Raw genomic sequence first — 12,653 nt, 5'->3', positions numbered from 1 at the left:
CTAACCCTAATCCTAACGTAACCCTAACCCAGGTACGTATTTAGTTTTAAATAGGTATTATTTAGTTAATGATGGTAATTTTTATTTAGATTTATTTTAATTATATTAAAGTTAGTGGGTGTTAGGGTTAAGGTCAGGGTTAGATTTAGGATTAGGTTTAGGGGTTAATACCTGTAGTATAGTGGTGGCGGTGATGTTGGGGACGGCAGATTAGGGGTTAATATTTAACTAGTGTTTGCAATGCGGAAATGCGGCGGTTTAGGGGTTACCATGTTTATTATAGTGGCGTCGATGTCCGGAGCGGCAGATTAGGGGTTAATAATTGTATTATAGTGTTTGCGATGCGGGAGGAACTCAGTTCAGGGGTTAATAGGTAGCTTATGGGTGTTAGTGTACTTTTTAGCACTTTAGTTATGAGTTTTATGTTACGGCTCTGTAACATAAAAGCTATAACTACTGACTTTCAGTTTACGTTATGGATCTTGGTGGTATATACTGTATCGCTCACTTTTTGGCCTCCCAGGCAAACTGGTAATACTAGCCGCTGCGGTAGTTACGTTGCGTGACGGCCAAAAAAGTGTGTGGTACAGCTGTACCTAAAAGACTCGTAATAGCAGCGGTAGTGAAAAAGAGCCATAACGCTGCTTTTTCACTCATAACGCACAACTCGTAATCTAGCTGATTGTTTTTAATACAACTGTGAGTTAACTACAAATATGACTGAGCACAAATAGATTTTGATATCTGTACAATTTAAAACCATTGTGACTTGTGCACTGACAGATCAGTGTTTCTAGTTTTAATCTATTTTTTGCACATAGATGTGGCCCCCTTATTGATCTGTGCAGAGGTCCACACGTGAGACACACTGGAAAGATAAAGGCATTAAAGATCTATAAGGTAAGCAGGTAGCTGTACAGCTGCCCATTAAAAGTGTAGGTAATGCTAGAAATACCATATTGATGTAAAGGAGGAATATGTTTATTGATCTAAGAAATAATTATAGAAAATATAATCCTGTAAAACTGTCAATATATAGTAACAATTACTACAAAACATGTAGTTCATGCTATATGGACACCTGCAATTGTCTATCTCTCTTTTTTTGTTATTAATTACAGAATTCTTCAACATACTGGGAAGGAAAGGCTGATATGGAGACACTGCAGAGAGTATATGGAATATCTTTCCCTGATAATAAACTGATGAAGGAATGGGAAAAGTTCCAGGAAGAGGCTAAAAATAGGGATCACAGAAAGATTGGAAAGGTGCATAAATATAGGTTGCTAGCGGTTCCTTGAAAATTCTTAGTCGGCCACTTTTTCAACTCAAAATTTTCACAGTGTCATAAACTTATTATCTTACCTAAAAAGATCAATTTCTTCTTCAGATGCCATCAACCTGAGGCAGGAATAGACTGGCTATCTGTCATTGAGGGACAGATAGACAGACACACACACTCCACACATACACACCCTCCCTACAACACATATTCTACCCGCACACTCTGCACTCACAGAGATACACAAACATACACACAAATGCACATGCATACACACACCCCACATACACAGAGATACACACACATATTATTTAACATACCTTTAACCTCCTTGTCCAACTGCTAACATGCAGAGGCTAGAGCCCACCTACTTCCTGACTTGCTGCAGGCAATTTCAGCTGCTGTGTCTCCATGGCAGCACAGCTCCTACTTGTTACATGGCCCAACTTTTGACATTCAGAGGTGAGAACCCACCCAGATCCCATCCTGACACGCTGTCTCTGATTATAGCAGTTGTGTACTTTAGGGCAGTGCAGCTCCTACTTGCTGCATGGCTGCCCTGCTCCCCCACCACAGCACTCTTTGAATTCCCTTGCGGGGATTACATCCTGCGTGCGGGTCAAATATTTTAAACAAATTAAATGATATTTAAAATATATAGAAAAAGGCTTTCCTGTGTCCAAATTGCCCAGACTCACTTTGTATTCAACCTGGACGATGAGATGACCTTATTTCCTTCTTATAAATGAGGAGAGTCCATAACATCATTCCTTACTGTTGAGAAATACTAAACCTGGCCACCAGGAGGAGGCAAAGACACCCCTGCTAAAGGCTTAAATACTCCCCCCTACTTCCCTCATATCCCAGTCATTCTTTGCCTTTTGTCACAGTAGGTTGGCAGAGAAGTGTCAGAAGATTCAGAGTAGTTCCTTATGGAGGGTATTTCCCCTTGAAAGGGGATTGGAGTTTTAAGTAGTCTTGTCTTAGCCTCTCAGTGAGAGCATTGACGAATGTTAGAGTCTGGAGATGCAGGGAGAGTCTTTCTGCGAACGCATCCAGACTCGTATTAACAGCTCCTAAGCAATCAGTGTTGACGATTTCACTGCCTGCTTCCATCACTCAAGTCCATGTCAGGAGCGATGCTACAAGATTGTCAAACTTGAGAGGCTGTGTTTCTGTTCCACGGCATAGATTCCGGTAAGATTGTTACATTTTTTTTCTTTCATGTAATTAGCAAGAGTCCATGAGCTAGTGACGTATGGGATATACATTCCTACCAGGAGGGGCAAAGTTTCCCAAACCTCAAAATGCCTATAAATACACCCCTCACCACACCCACAATTCAGTTTTACAAACTTTGCCTCCTATGGAGGTGGTGAAGTAAGTTTGTGCTAGATTCTACGTTGATATGCGCTCCGCAGCAAGTTGGAGCCCGGTTTTCCTCTCAGCGTGCAGTGAATGTCAGAGGGATGTGAGGAGAGTATTGCCTATTTGAATGCAGTGATCTCCTTCTACGGGGTCTATTTCATAGGTTCTCTGTTATCGGTCGTAGAGATTCATCTCTTACCTCCCTTTTCAGATCGACGATATACTCTTATTTATACCATTTCCTCTACTGATTCTCGTTTCAGTACTGGTTTGGCTTTCTACAAACATGTAGATGAGTGTCCTGGGGTAAGTAAGTCTTATTTTCTGTGACACTCTAAGCTATGGTTGGGCACTTTGTTTATAAAGTTCTAAATATATGTATTCAAACATTTATTTGCCTTGACTCAGGATGTTCAACATTCCTTATTTTCAGACAGTCAGTTTCATATTTGGGATAATGCATTTGAATTAATCATTTTTTCTTACCTTCAAAAATTTGACTCTTTTTTCCCTGTGGGCTGTTAGGCTCGCGGGGGCTGAAAATGCTTCATTTTATTGCGTCATTCTTGGCGCTGACTTTTTTGGTGCAAAAAATCTTTTCCGTTTCCGGCGTCATACGTGTCGCCGGAAGTTGCGTCATTTTTTGACGTTATTTTGCGCCAAAAATGTCGGCGTTCCGGAAGTGGCGTCATTTTTGGCGCCAAAACCATTTAGGCGCCAAATAATGTGGGCGTCTTATTTGGCGCTAAAAAAAATATGGGCGTCGCTTTTGTCTTCACATTATTTAAGTCTCATTTTTCATTGCTTCTGGTTGCTAGAAGCTTGTTCTTTGGCATTTTTTCCCATTCCTGAAACTGTCATTTAAGGAATTTGATCAATTTTGCTTTATATGTTGTTTTTTCTCTTACATATTGCAAGATGTCTCACGTTGCATCTGAGTCAGAAGATACTTCAGGAAAATCGCTGTCTAGTGCTGGACCTACCAAAGCTAAGTGTATCTGCTGTAAACTTTTGGTAGCTATTCCTCCGGCTGTTGTTTGTATTAATTGTCATGACAAACTTGTTAATGCAGATAATATTTCCTTTAGTAAAGTACCATTGCCTGTTGCAGTTCCTTCAACATCTAAGGTGCAGAATGTTCCTGATAACATAAGAGATTTTGTTTCTGAATCCATCAAGAAGGCTATGTCTGTTATTTCTCCTTCTAGTAAACATAAAAAATCTTTTAAAACTTCTCTCCCTACAGATGAATTTTTAAATGAACATCATCATTCTGATTCTGATGATTCTTCTGGTTCAGAGGATTCTGTCTCAGAGATTGATGCTGATAAATCTTCATATTTATTTAAAATGGAATTTATTCGTTCTTTACTTAAAGAAGTACTAATTGCTTTAGAAATAGAGGATTCTGGTCCTCTTGATACTAATTCTAAACGTTTAGATAAGGTATTTAAATCTCCTGTGGTTATTCCAGAAGTTTTTCCTGTTCCTAATGCTATTTCTGAAGTAATTTCCAAAGAATGGGATACATTGGGTAATTCATTTACTCCTTCTAAACGTTTTAAGCGATTATATCCTGTGCCGTCTGACAGATTAGAATTTTGGGACAAAATCCCTAGAGTTGATGGGGCTATTTCTACCCTTGCTAAACGTACTACTATTCCTACGTCAGATGGTACTTCATTTAAGGATCCTTTAGATAGGAAAATTGAATCCTTTCTAAGAAAAGCTTATCTGTGTTCAGGTAATCTTCTTAGACCTGCTATATCATTGGCTGATGTTGCTGCAGCTTCAACTTTTTGGTTGGAAACTTTAGCGCAACAAGTAACAGATCATGATTCTCATAATATTATTATTCTTCTTCAGCATGCTAATAATTTTATCTGTGATGCCATTTTTGATATTATTAGAGTTGATGTCAGGTTTATGTCTCTAGCTATTTTAGCTAGAAGATCTTTATGGCTTAAAACTTGGAATGCTGATATGGCTTCTAAATCAACTCTACTTTCCATTTCTTTCCAGGGTAACAAATTATTTGGTTCTCAGTTGGATTCTATTATCTCAACTGTTACTGGTGGGAAAGGAACTTTTTTACCACAGGATAAAAAATCTAAGGGTAAAAACAGGGCTAATAATCGTTTTCGTTCCTTTCGTTTCAACAAAGAACAAAAGCCTGATCCTTCATCCTCAGGAGCAGTTTCAGTTTGGAAACCATCTCCAGTCTGGAATAAATCCAAGCCTGCTAGAAAGGCAAAGCCTGCTTCTAAGTCCACATGAAGGTGCGGCCCTCATTCCAGCTCAGCTGGTAGGGGGCAGGTTACGTTTTTTCAAAGAAATTTGGTTCAATTCTGTTCACAATCTTTGGATTCAGAATATTGTTTCAGAAGGGTACAGAATTGGTTTCAAGATGAGACCTCCTGCAAAGAGATTTTTTCTTTCCCGTGTCCCAGTAAATCCAGTGAAAGCTCAAGCATTTCTGAATTGTGTTTCAGATCTAGAGTTGGCTGGAGTAATTATGCCAGTTCCAGTTCCGGAACAGGGGATGGGGTTTTATTCAAATCTCTTCATTGTACCAAAGAAGGAGAATTCCTTCAGACCAGTTCTGGATCTAAAAATATTGAATCGTTATGTAAGGATACCTACGTTCAAATGGTAACTGTAAGGACTATCTTGCCTTTTGTTCAGCAAGGGCATTATATGTCCACAATAGATTTACAGGATGCATATCTGCATATTCCGATTCATCCAGATCATTATCAGTTCCTGAGATTCTCTTTTCTGGACAAGCATTACCAGTTTGTGGCTCTGCCGTTTGGCCTAGCTACAGCTCCAAGAATTTTTACAAAGGTTCTCGGTGCCCTTCTGTCTGTAATCAGAGAACAGGGTATTGTGGTATTTCCTTATTTGGACGATATCTTGGTACTTGCTCAGTCTTTACATTTAGCAGAATCTCATACGAATCGACTTGTGTTGTTTCTTCAAGATCATGGTTGGAGGATCAATTTACCAAAAAGTTCATTGATTCCTCAGACAAGGGTGACCTTTCTGGGTTTCCAGATAGATTCAGTGTCCATGACTCTGTCTTTAACAGACAAGAGACGTCTAAAATTGATTTCAGCTTGTCGAAACCTTCAGTCACAATCATTCCCTTCGGTAGCCTTATGCATGGAAATTCTAGGTCTTATGACTGCTGCATCGGACGCGATCCCCTTTGCTCGTTTTCACATGCGACCTCTACAGCTCTGTATGCTGAATCAATGGTGCAAGGATTACACAAAGATATCTCAAATAATATCTTTAAAACCGATTGTACGACACTCTCTAACGTGGTGGACAGATCACCATCGTTTAATTCAGGGGGCTTCTTTTGTGCTTCCGACCTGGACTGTAATTTCAACAGATGCAAGTCTCACGGGTTGGGGAGCTGTGTGGGGATCTCTGACGGCACAAGGAGTTTGGGAATCTCAGGAGGTGAGATTACCGATCAATATTTTGGAACTCCGTGCAATTTTCAGAGCTCTTCAGTCTTGGCCTCTTCTGAAGAGAGAATCGTTCATTTGTTTTCAGACAGACAATGTCACAACTGTGGCATACATCAATCATCAAGGAGGGACTCACAGTCCTCTGGCTATGAAAGAAGTATCTCGAATTCTGGTTTGGGCGGAATCCAGCTCCTGTCTAATCTCTGCGGTTCATATCCCAGGTATAGACAATTGGGAAGCGGATTATCTCAGTCGCCAAACGTTGCATCCGGGCGAATGGTCTCTTCACCCAGAGGTATTTCTTCAGATTGTTCAAATGTGGGAACTTCCAGAAATAGATCTGATGACGTCTCATGTAAACAAGAAACTTCCCAGGTATCTGTCCAGATCCCGGGATCCTCAGGCGGAGGCAGTGGATGCATTATCACTTCCTTGGAAGTATCATCCTGCCTATATCTTTCCGCCTCTAGTTCTTCTTCCAAGAGTAATCTCCAAGATTCTGAAGGAATGCTCGTTTGTTCTGCTGGTAGCTCCGGCATGGCCTCACAGGTTTTGGTATGCGGATCTGGTCCGGATGGCCTCTTGCCAACCGTGGACTCTTCCGTTAAGACCAGACCTTCTGTCGCAAGGTCCTTTTTTCCATCAGGATCTGAAATCCTTAAATTTAAAGGTATGGAGATTGAACGCTTGATTCTTGGTCAAAGAGGTTTCTCTGACTCTGTGATTAATACTATGTTACAGGCGCGTAAATCTGTATCTAGAGAGATATATTATAGAGTCTGGAAGACTTATATTTCTTGGTGTCTTTCTCATCATTTTTCTTGGCATTCTTTTAGAATACCGAGAATTTTACAGTTTCTTCAGGATGGTTTAGAAAAGGGTTTGTCCGCAAGTTCCTTGAAAGGTCAAATCTCTGCTCTTTCTGTTCTTTTTCACAGAAAGATTGCTATTCTTCCTGATATTCATTGTTTTGTACAAGGTTTGGTTTGTATAAAACCTGTCATTAAGTCAATTTCTCCTCCTTGGAGTTTGAATTTGGTTCTGGGGGCTCTTCAAGCTCCTCCGTTTGAACCTATGCATTCATTGGACATTAAATTACTTTCTTGGAAAGTTTTGTTCCTTTTGGCAATCTCTTCTGCCAGAAGAGTTTCTGAATTATCTGCTCTTTCTTGTGAGTCTCCTTTTCTGATTTTTCATCAGGATAAGGCGGTGTTGCGAACTTCTTTTGATTTTTTACCTAAAGTTGTGAATTCCAACAACATTAGTAGAGAAATTGTGGTTCCTTCATTATGTCCTAATCCTAAGAATTCTAAGGAGAAATCGTTGCATTCTTTGGATGTTGTTAGAGCTTTGAAATATTATGTTGAAGCTACTAAGTCTTTCCGTAAGACTTCTAGTCTATTTGTTATCTTTTCCGGTTCTAGAAAAGGCCAGAAAGCTTCTGCCATTTCTTTGGCATCTTGGTTGAAATCTTTAATTCATCTTGCCTATGTTGAGTCGGGTAAAACTCCGCCTCAAAGGATTACAGCTCATTCTACTAGGTCAGTTTCTACTTCCTGGGCGTTTAGGAATGAAGCTTCAATTGATCAGATTTGCAAAGCAGCAACTTGGTCCTCTTTGCATACTTTTACTAAATTCTAACATTTTGATGTATTTTCTTCTTCTGAAGCAGTTTTTGGTAGAAAAGTACTTCAGGCAGCGGTTTCAGTTTGAATCTTCTGCTTATGTTTTTCATTAAACTTTATTTTGGGTGTGGATTATTTTCAGCAGGAATTGGCTGTCTTTATTTTATCCCTCCCTCTCTAGTGACTCTTGTGTGGAAAGATCCACATCTTGGGTAATCATTATCCCATACGTCACTAGCTCATGGACTCTTGCTAATTACATGAAAGAAAACATAATTTATGTAAGAACTTACCTGATAAATTAATTTCTTTCATATTAGCAAGAGTCCATGAGGCCCGCCCTTTTTTTGTGGTGGTTATGATTTTTGTATAAAGCACAATTATTCCAATTCCTTATTTTATATGCTTTTGCACTTTTTTATCACCCCACTTCTTGGCTATTCGTTAAACTGAATTGTGGGTGTGGTGAGGGGTGTATTTATAGGCATTTTGAGGTTTGGGAAACTTTGCCCCTCCTGGTAGGAGTGTATATCCCATACGTCACTAGCTCATGGACTCTTGCTAATATGAAAGAAATGAATTTATCAGGTAAGTTCTTACATAAATTATGTTTTTACACATATAATAACGCAAGAAGACAGGGTCTCAGTGTGGCTCCTTTTATCTGTATGAAATCAAGGGTTAATATCTCCGGAGGGGGATTATTGAACAGTGGGGATTAATCACATACATTCATTTGATTATGCTGCGAAATGTGTGAGATGAGGCTCATGCAGATGTTGGAACGTACAGGGTTTTCACTTTCGTTTGGGGAGCTGCGCAGCCTGAAAGGCTTGGCGCACGTTTTTACTAGTATAGCAGGGGTGGTCCTGCATTGCACACCACGTGACCGGGTGTGGTCACACTTATTTCCTCTTTCCTGACTGTGCCGTTTACCGGAGAAGAAACGGTTTCTCTGTTTGGCCTGGGTCATAGGAGGTAGTGAGTGCCTTAGCCATTGGGGGTATAAAGGTGCCGTTTTTTCTTACTAATCAATAGTCTGCTTTGTTAGCGCAAGCTATGGAGGATTCTGATACGTTAGAGGGTACTCCCTCTTTACCTAAGTCTAATAGCTGTCTATATTATGAGGAGGCCACAGTATACCTGCCTGCTCAATTATGTTCAACATGCCTTAATTGTGAAAAAGCCCCCCTAAATATCGGGATTGTGACTGAAACCTGTCAGGCTTTTCCTTTAACAACAAAATATGTTTATAAGGTTAATACATTTCACTTACACATAATATTTAAATGTGGTAAATTTAATAAACAATAGGCAATTACAAGAAGAGTAAGAGAAGCGTCTAACATACAAGACTCTATTCCTATAACCTATCTACACTATAGACTAATGACTGTGGGTGGGTGCATGCAAAGAAAACTGAAGTCTGTCTCTATTACCTTTGTTGTTATTTTGTCCTTCCTACCTGTCTGTTCTTTTCACAGCATATTTAAAGCAATATAGCCCCACCTTGAAGATTGTCTTAACCAATCAAATGCTTAAATGTCCAGTTGATAAATGCTTAAATGTCCAGTTGATAAATCCCAGCAAAAGTAGCCAGCTACCTGTAGTTGTCATCCTTGTCCAAGAAATGACATTTGACAGGACTCCAGGTCATAAGCTGTTAGCCTCCTTTTATAAGAACATGGGCTATATACGTCCTTTGAAGTTCCAGGAATGATATGAAGTTATGGTACTGACACGCCCAAGGACTTCATAAGCCTTTAGATCTGTGATGACTCTGTGATAAGGACATCCTTTGAAGTTCTGTTCAGAGATACCATCTGTTGTATTCCAGTCTAGTACATATTTGCAATGAGATACCGTTCTTAAAGTGAATGTAAATTTTGATGATAAAGTGCCGGTTTTTAAAAATTCAAATAAAAACGGGCACTTTAATTCATCAAAATTTACATTTCACTTGTGTTGTGAAAATACTTTCCTTTGAATCTTGACAGCCACTGCATCTCTTCCTCCGCCCGTCGCAAAGCCTCTTCCTGGGTCTAAAATGAGGAATCTGGCTTCCTTCAATCACAGCGTTGAATCAGACACTGATTCCCCCGGGGGGGAAGCCGTGATTGGAGGATGACCGATCCATCATGTCTGACGTAGGAAGAGGCTTGCGACGACCGGGGGAAGCTGGAACGGCTGTCAAGATTAGAAGGTAAGTATTTTCACAACACAAGTGAAATGTACATTTTGATGAATTAAAGTACTCCTGATTTTAATCAAATTTTTAAAAACCGGGCACTTTATCATCAAAATTTACATTCACTTTAAGAAATAGGTTTAGCTCTGTTCAGAGATACCATCTCCAGTTAGTTTCACTTGTCCCAAGAAACTGGTTTAGATATTCTGAATTCAACAAGAAATTGTAATCCGAAATGATACTTATTACATTGATAACGTAATCATGTCAAAGAAGGTAGCTCAGTTGGTAAATGCCCTGACTACAAAAAAGCCTGCTTAAAAGATCCAAGGTCACAGGTTCAAATCCCGGCAGGGCCGACTCAGCCCTTTATCCTTCTGAGGTCGATAAAATGAGTACCATTAAATTGGGTAATTCTAACAACTATTACTATTCAGCTGCCGATTTGGTTAATTCCGAGAGCTAACAATGAAAAAGCGCTGGGAGAAAGGCGCTATATAAATACTAGTTATTATTATAATATTATTATTATTATTATAAGAAGGTTAATATGTTTGATACCACTGAGCCGTCCACCTCTGAGGAGTCTCAGTCCCGTGAGGTGCGCACCCTACAGTCATCTCCCAATACACATGCAACTTCCCGTAGCACTCCTAATCCTCCATCTGGAGGGGCCATTTTACCGCCAGACTTTACTGAGCAGTTACAAATGGCAGTGTCTGTGGCCTTTAGTGCTTTACCTCGCCCTACTAAGCACAAGCGAAAGGTCAAATATTGCTATACTTCCCAGGGGTCATCTTCTAGCTTATTGGATTTATCTGATACAAGATTATCTGATGATGAAGGCGCCTCTGATACTAAAGAGGGTGCTCTTTCTGGGTCGGAATCTGCTGCCTCTAAGCCTCCAGCTGCAGAGGAACCAGACTTTAGATTTAGGATTGAGCATTTACGCTTTCTGCTAAAGGAAGTTCTGACTACGTTAGAGGTTCCAGTGCCAAAATTGCCTGAGGAACCTTTGATTCCTAAATTAGATAAGGCCTATGAGCACAGGGTTGTACCACAAACTTTCCCGGTTCCCATAAAGATGACGAACATTATTAAGAATTTATGGGAAATAATTGGTTCTTCATTTTCCCCTTCTTCTTCCTTTAAAAAATTGTTCCCGTTCCCGGATTCTCAATTGGAGTTGTGGGGTTCCATCCCTAAGGTGGATGGCGCTATCTCCACGCTTGCTAAACGCACTACTATTCCGCTTGAGGATAGTTTGTTGTTTAAAGAGCCCATGGATAAGAAGATTGAAACTCTATTAAGAAAGATGTTTCAACATACGGGATATTTGTTTCAACCGTTGCTGCGGTTGCTGAAGTGGCTACATATTGGTGCGACTTCTTATCTGAGTTGATCGAGGTGGAGGGTCCCCTCGACGTGATCCAGGAAAGAATTAAGGCCTTAAGGGTGGCTAATTCTTTTATTTGTGATGCAAATATGCAAATTATTCGCCTGAATGCCCGTAGGGCACTCTGGCTGAAGTCCTGGTCTGCGGACATGACTTCTAAGTCCCATTTAAGGGAAAGATTCTATTTGGTCCAGGCCTGGACTCAATTATCTCCATGGTTTCTGTAGGCAAATGTGCCTTTTTTACCGCAGGATAAGAAGAACAAGCCTAAGGGACAAAATCCTAATTTTCGTTCCTTTCGTTCGGCTAAATCCCAACGTCGGCAGTCCTCCGCAAAGACTCAGCAATCCAAGGGGACTTGGAAGCCAGCTTAGTCCTGGAATAAATTCAAGCAGAGCAAGAAGCCCACCGAGACAAAGTCGGCATGAAGGGGCGGCCCCCCGATCCAGCTCTGGATCTTGTGGGGGGGGGCAGACTTTCGCTCTTTTCAGATGCTTGGTTTGGGGACATGCAAGACCTGTGGGTCCTGGAGGTCATCACTCAGGGATACAAGATAGGTTTCAAGTCTCATCCACCCAGGGCAGATTCCTTTTATCAAACCTGTCTTCAAGGCCAGAAAAGAGAGAAGCCTTTCTGGGGTGCGTGAGAGATCTCTCCTCCCTAGGAGTCATTATTCCAGTACCTCTTGCAGAAAGAGGTCTGTGGTACTATTCATTCAAGATGGAGACGATAATGTCCATCCTTCCCTTAGTTCAGGAAGGACAGTTCATGACCACTATAGATCTAAAGGATGCTTACCTTCACGTTCCAATACACAAGGAACACTTCAAGTTCCTAAGTTTTGCATTCCTGGACCAGCACTTCCAGTTTATTGCACTTTGGTCTAGCTACTGCTCCAAGAGTTTTTACAAAGGTTCTAGGGGCTCTGCTTGCAATGTCCAGAACCAGAGGTATAGCAGTAGCGCCATACTTGGACGATATTCTGGTTCAAGCACCATCCTCTCGTCTGGCAGAAGACCATTCGAGATCTTTCCTGTTTCTTCTTCGATCTCATGGATGGAAGATAAACTTAGAAAAGAGTTCTCTTATTCCCAGTACCAGGGTGGAATTCCTGGGTACTATAATAGACTCCATATCCATGAGTATATTTCTTACAGACCAGAGACATTACAAGCTAACTTCCTTAAGGCCCTCTGTGGCTTGGTGTATGGAGGTGATTGGTCTCATGGTGTCCAGCATGGACATCATTCCTTTTGCCAGATTCCATCTCAGACCACTTCAGCTGTGCATGCTGAGACAGTGGAACGGCGAT

At 40.7% G+C, this 12,653-nt stretch overlaps 1 protein-coding gene across 1 annotated transcript in view; it reads left to right on the top strand.

Annotated features, from left to right (window-relative positions):
* LOC128663291 (threonine--tRNA ligase 2, cytoplasmic-like) overlaps positions 1 to 12,653 on the top strand; it is a 411,905-nt gene that overhangs the window by 240,458 nt on the left and 158,794 nt on the right. Inside the window, exons 8-9 of the mRNA XM_053717549.1 lie at positions 822 to 900; positions 1,122 to 1,268. Of these exons, the coding sequence (XP_053573524.1) occupies positions 822 to 900; positions 1,122 to 1,268 (226 nt within the window). The remainder of the gene's footprint in view (positions 1 to 821; positions 901 to 1,121; positions 1,269 to 12,653) is intronic.

Source organism: Bombina bombina, chromosome 6 (genome assembly GCF_027579735.1).
Source record: "Bombina bombina isolate aBomBom1 chromosome 6, aBomBom1.pri, whole genome shotgun sequence".
Lineage (NCBI taxonomy): Eukaryota > Metazoa > Chordata > Amphibia > Anura > Bombinatoridae > Bombina > Bombina bombina.
This window is presented reverse-complemented; position numbering and strand designations above follow the sequence as displayed.